General features: G+C 32.2%; 2 protein-coding genes across 3 annotated transcripts in view; both read right to left on the minus strand.

The window, feature by feature from the left end:
- The window catches only part of LOC108737824 (probable ribonuclease ZC3H12D), a 20,518-nt gene extending 18,780 nt beyond the window's left edge, over positions 1-1,738 (minus strand). Inside the window, exons 1-2 of one of the 2 annotated variants that reach the window (XM_018470932.2) lie at positions 1,667-1,738; positions 1,360-1,603 (exon numbers count right to left, since the gene is read on the minus strand). In XM_018470932.2, coding sequence (XP_018326434.1) covers positions 1,360-1,578 — 219 coding nt within the window. In that variant the 5' untranslated portion in view covers positions 1,579-1,603; positions 1,667-1,738. Of the gene's footprint in view, positions 1-1,359 lie in introns of both variants that reach the window. The other variant, XM_018470931.2, reaches the window with a different exon arrangement.
- A 313-nt stretch (positions 1,739-2,051) lies between these two features.
- LOC108737822 (U3 small nucleolar RNA-associated protein 14 homolog B) lies at positions 2,052-4,705 on the minus strand. Its single transcript, XM_018470930.1, has 2 exons — positions 3,728-4,705; positions 2,052-3,669 (listed from the first exon to the last, which is right to left on the minus strand). The coding sequence occupies exons 1-2, from the start codon at positions 4,598-4,600 to the stop codon at positions 2,098-2,100; spliced, it is 2,445 nt and encodes an 814-aa protein (XP_018326432.1). The 5' UTR covers positions 4,601-4,705; the 3' UTR covers positions 2,052-2,097.
- Positions 4,706-5,960: the final 1,255 nt, after the last annotated feature.

Genomic DNA, 5,960 nt, shown 5'->3' on the forward strand with positions numbered 1-5,960 from the left:
TCACGTTACCTCGCTCTGAGGCGTTCCATTTAAGGCTTGAAGTGCAAGCGAGAGCGCGGAACGAGCGACAAAGAGGCACAATCGGCCTCCCCTCCGCGTTCGGCAGCGTTCGACATCTGTCTCTCTCCTACTTGAGTGTGCGATGCGTCCGCGTGGACAGCTGCAATAATACATTTCCATTTACCTCCTTCTCTATATCCATACAAAATATCTATCAAACAAATAAAATTAAAATTCTCTTTTGAAAAATGAAACCATTCCATCAGAATTTTCTTATGACGTTGTCACGTTCAACTATCGTCAGTAAACCGACTTTACAGACAACCGATTTTTTTATTTATTTTCATACAATACTGTTTTGTCAATATCGCTAAGTTGATACAATGCAATAAATTGTTTTTTTTTTGTAGGTGGCACAGCGTTGCCCACCAAAACAAACCTTCAATTGTTAAAAGAGGTGAAAGTCATTTGGTGAGAGGTCTGGACGATACGGAAGATGCTCCAAAACGTCCCATAAGAATCGTTTGAGAAGGCATGACACGATGCGTCCGTGTATGGACGAAATCCACCGCATAGTCTTGATGAACATCGCCCCTTACCACCAACAAAAAAGTTTTATTATCATCAGAAAGTTGATGTTACAATATCACAAACGAATGCTTCAAACGTTCTGGCGATTCCATGTCTGGTAATCTTCATGTTCTTTATTAAAGTATTTTATTGGTACAAAACAAATTAATTGGGGGCATTTCTACATAAAAGAAAACAAAACAAAGGAAGTTCTTGACCTAGACCCAGCGACCATAAAAAAATATCTTACTTTCGTATGCAGTAGCTGATATGATAACGTAGGTATTACTAATTAGATCTTTTTAAACAAAATTACGACAGATATCCGTGTTTACAGAAAAATTTGTTTTATTTTATATATAACGAACCAAAAACACAAACATCAATCCAAATTACGTCCGTCAGTTTGAAACGTTTTAAAGAACATAAAAACATCCTATTTTGATAACTATAAATACATATTTGTTACAAAATTATATAATGAATAAATCAGTTTCAAAACTGAAATACTTATAAGACAAACAAAATCAATAGAGAATCAGTAGACAGAGGAAGCAAGTACGAGACCAAAATCCCTTATATTTGCTTATGAAGGGTCATTTTACAGTACTTTGGTCTATTTTACACGTTTCATTTTTTTATAGGTTCATCATTATCATTAGATGGTCCAGACTGGTTGGACACGTACCTCCACTATTTCCTATCCTGAGCTAATCTTCGNTATTGCATTTTAGAACAACGGCAATCAACATATTACTTCCGTAAAACTGTCCTAGATTTCTAACCTACCTGTAACCTGGTTACGAAGTCGGGACTTGGTTTTCTATCCTGAGTTCCGGGGACCGCCAGAAACACGTCGAATCTGGTGATTCCTTCACTTTCTCGTCCCTGGGCAACTTTTTCACTTAACTGAGCGGAATATAACACGGAAATTCGGTCGAAATTATCTTTGAGCAACTGTGTACACGAAGTTTTTATAATAACCGTGCCGACACTCGAAGAAGACATTTTATGTTATGCCCATCATTACATTCTAAAAATTACATTATACCAATTATTATTACTCGAATGGCATTCAAAATACTAAAATTAAAACCTTAACTGTTAGTTTATATATTTCCGACATGGCCCTCAACCTACAACAACACCTTAAGCAGACATTTTCAATTACTTGACTGCAGCGCCTCTTTTAATCATCAAGTACACTACTTTTTAGATTTTGTTTTTTTTATTAATTGCTATGCAACCATCAATACATCCCTGTGATTAGTTAAAGCTATATAAAATAAAAAAACCATTAACAAAAATACCTGACCATTTGATACAATTTAAAATACTTATGTTTTGAAAATAAACCATCTTTTTATATTATCATATATACTTCGAAAAATTTTTATATTTTTGAATTTCTCTGAATTATAAAACGGTAACTGATTTTTAAAAGATAAATCAGTATTTCACTTCAATAAAAATAAAGAAAATAAAGTTATTTTGTTTTTATTATACATAGAGTATTTACACACGTAATTATTTTTTCTTTTTCTTAAGCAATATCTCATTATCTATAGGTTCAATAATAGTTCCCATTTTAGTCATTACTGCTGGTAAGATGTTTTTCCTAAATGCAGTCTCCGGAATGAATGTATTTCCTACAGGAGCTCTAATGGAGGCTTCGAAATCTTTTACACTTTTAAAAGGAAACGGAAGTTCAGACACTAAATGGGGCTTAATAGATTTTTTGTTGTCCTTTATAATTAGATTTCCTTTTTTATGATCTTTTCGTGGTATATTTTTAGGGAATTTTGAAATGAAACGTTTTCTTTTTCGTGTAGAAACTTTAATTCCTACCCCACCCCACGAACCCCAACCAGGTAGAGTTAAATTTATATCTTTCGGTTTTTCTTTTTCTGTTTCCGCTTTCTTTTCTTCTGCAAAATCGTCGATAATTTTGTCATCTTGGAATGCCTCTGCTATTGCACTTTCTTGGTTTTCTTTTTCGACATTATCGTCATATCCAAGAAGATCGGGGATTCCAGTATTCAAAATGGAAGGTTTTGCATTCATAAATTTATTTGGATCGATGTCTTTTTGATTCAAATTATTTTTGGGGAGTTCTGAACTTTTTTTAGTATCTAGGCTTAAAATAGCATCTATAGAATTTTCTGGTATGTTATCTATACCCTGGAGTATATCCTGATTAGACTTCCTGGAAGTATCCTCAATCATTTTTTCATTTAATTTGGGATATTTAAGTTTCATTGGAAGTGCTAATAAATCTTTTGTAGCTTTTGGATTCTTCACTTTTGTATTGCTTTTCTTTTTAATATTCTTTGTATTCTTTTTGTCAACTAAACCCAGTTGCCTTTTTAGCTTTTTTGCTTTCTGTTCGAGACTTTTTTCAAGTTTAGCTTGAATTATATAAGGCAAGTTATTAATAAGAGTGTCTGTATCCATGGCACTTACTTCCCAATCTGAAGTACTTAAAGATTTTTCCAATTTCTTGGAACTACAACTTATTTTTCTATTGTTAAGTTTTTTTAATGCAAAATTTAATTTACCATCTTTTGTTTTCTTGTTTTCTTTTTTATTTACTACTTTTTCAGAATCCTTTATTAGTTTATTATTACTTTTCTTAGCCACCTGTTTAACAACACAATTATTTGCTTCATTATCATTATTTTCAGTTTCAGTTTCCTTGTAATTGTTAACATTATTTTCATTAAAACATTTTTTTACTTTTGTATCTAACTTTTTACCGTTTTCATTTGTGTTTTTACTATCTATGGGATCAATTTTATTTGCATTTCCTTTTATCATGCCTTTTAATTCTCTATTTTCCTCTTTATTATCTCTAGACTCATTCTCGTGTTTATTCTGTTCATTCCAAAATTTTCGATATCCACTAATAAAATCTCCTACATCCTGAGACACTGTAATTTTTCCGTTTGTCCATGGATTATTTTCATTTGTTTCCGAATTAATTTGAATATCGTGCTCCACTGTTTCCTGTTCTTCATCAGAATCAGTGTCAGCTGCCGACTTCACTTTCTGAGTCAACTCGCGACTTAATTGAAGTTGTTGCGCCAATGCCTGCCTACTCTAAATAACAAAAATTTATAATTAACTAGAAAAAATAAACATAACAAATTTCACTTACTTCTTTGTCATATTTTGCTCTAATTTGTTTGTTTCGCGCCCACTTTCCAGTACTTTTATGACGCAACGTTACGCGTTCTTCAGCCCTTGCTTTCTCAATTTCTTCTAATTTTTTTAGGGCTTCTTCTGGATTTGTCTTTTGTAGTTCTTCAAATTCCTTAAACTCCTTTTTTAGACGTTCCTTTCTTTGTATTCTGTGAAACTTCTTGCTCTTAATTTTATTTTCCCTTTTATTTTTCGCAGCTTTGTAACTCTGAATTGCTCTTAATTTTGCAGTTTCTTTCCTCCTCTCTGCAATTTCCTCCATAGTTAGAGGAAATTTATTTTGTTCTTCAACATTAAAAACTTCAACTTTTGGTTCTAGATTTTCCATTTCCTTCTGAATATCAGATTTAATTCTAAATCTACTCGTAATTTTTTTATCATTAGTCAAATTTATATCTTTTACTAGAGGAAATGAAAGGTTGATAGCAGCTCGATTATGAGTAACAATTGGGTCCCACTTTGTAAGTTCATTTTTTAGATTCTCATACCCAACCGTACGCTTCACTCTATCTTCTTCAGGTTTCTCCAATGGCTTTTCAAGAGTCTTTGACTTTTTATAAAATGTTTCAACTTGCTTTCCAATTTTAGAAAACCTTTTATCACTTCTTAAAGACCTTGCCAAATCATTTAAATAAACACGTCCTTGCTTTCCTGTTAGTGAATTTACTAAATGTAATTCAGACACTACAGTGGAAGGCTCTGTTCTAGTTGCTTTCCTTATGTGTTGCTTGTCGTCCAAACCAATGATATTTTCAATCAGCTTTGCATGATCTTCCTCTGTTATTTCATACTCTTGATCACTAACATCAATTTCACTTTCTTCGCTCATTTTTGTTATAATAAAAACACTTTCTTATTAGTAACTTAAAATAACACGAATATAGCCTACAAAACTTGCAGGATAGGTTAGGATCATAGATAATAGGTGACATTTACGATCATAGATACTTATGATCGTTTCTCATAGATATTTATAGACATTAATAATAGAAAAGAAATAGACTGGAACTGGATACAAAGCAGCTGATGGAAATTTAAAATAAAAGTAATGGTATAAATAACTTTTTCAATTCTGTTTCTCATAATCAATAAAAAATCTTTATATTATTATAAAATTTATATGGATTAACTGCGTGGTTTTTNTACTTGCTGAAAACGAATCCCGGCATAGCCAACCTCAACGTGATAGACACGTTAGCTTAATCGAATAAAATAATTTCGAATTATTTTATTAGTTTACACTGTATTTATTAAAGTTTGGAACACTATGTTTACTACAATAAATATTATCTGATAAAAATAAATGACAATATTAAATTAATTCCACAAATTTCCGATTACTTGTAAAATATAATGGCAGCTTCTTAGAACAGTATATTACCAATGTTCACTTAAATACACATTTGACACGACAGGAATAACATTTAAATTAGCCTGTGATATTTTAGTAATTATCGTAATTGTGATTCCATGTGTGTTATTTACTGATTCGATCATTGTATTTAAATAGGTAAAGGACAGGATTTATCAGTTTTAGATTTTCAAGAATCGCCAACGTTTACAATTCACATCAGCTAAATTCAAGCGCAGGTGTCCATACGAAAACTAATCATTACTTTCACCTGTTATTTGCTTGCTTTCTTTCTTTCACTCTCAACCGTTTAACGTTTGCGAAACGAACGGATTGCGACAGGTGTCTTCAAACGATTCTTAACTACAATGATAATGGGACAATTCAGACCTAATCTGACTTCTTCAGAAATGATTAAAATTTAACTTATTATACAAGATTTTGTTCTAATATCAAAGCGTGGAGCAAGACATTATTAAGATAAATCAGATTGACTCCCAGATTATTGACCACAATGTGTTCCTGTAGGATGAAACACCTTGTCACAAATGTAGAACAAAGCGTTACAGAGGGTAAGAGGTGATCAAAAATAAAAAACTCATGTGCTAACGTATCAAGGTTAGAAGCGTTCGAAATATGGTGTTACAGGCGAATGATGAGGATACTGTGGATAGAGAAGGTTAGAAGTGAAGAGATATTAGAAAGAATAGGAGAACAGAGGACTCTATGGAAGTCTATAACAAATAGAAAAAATAGGTTAGTAGGACACCTTCTCAGGCATGAAGGTATAGTCAGGGACATATTAAAGGTAGAAACAAGAGTTAGGAGGGGTAAATCT

Source organism: Agrilus planipennis, unplaced genomic scaffold (assembly GCF_000699045.2).
Source record: "Agrilus planipennis isolate EAB-ADULT unplaced genomic scaffold, Apla_2.0 scaffold3, whole genome shotgun sequence".
Classification (NCBI taxonomy): domain Eukaryota; kingdom Metazoa; phylum Arthropoda; class Insecta; order Coleoptera; family Buprestidae; genus Agrilus; species Agrilus planipennis.

What these genes read in the sequence shown, in the direction of transcription:
- LOC108737822 (XM_018470930.1), bottom strand. Translation starts at nt 4,600, where the DNA reads ATGAGCGAAGAAAGTGAAATTGATGTTAGTGATCAAGAGTATGAAATA. An exon ending in GAGCAAAATATGACAAAGAA is followed by an intron (nt 3,670 to 3,727) that starts GTAAGTGAAATT and finishes TTTGTTATTTAG; the next exon opens with AGTAGGCAGGCATTGGCGCA.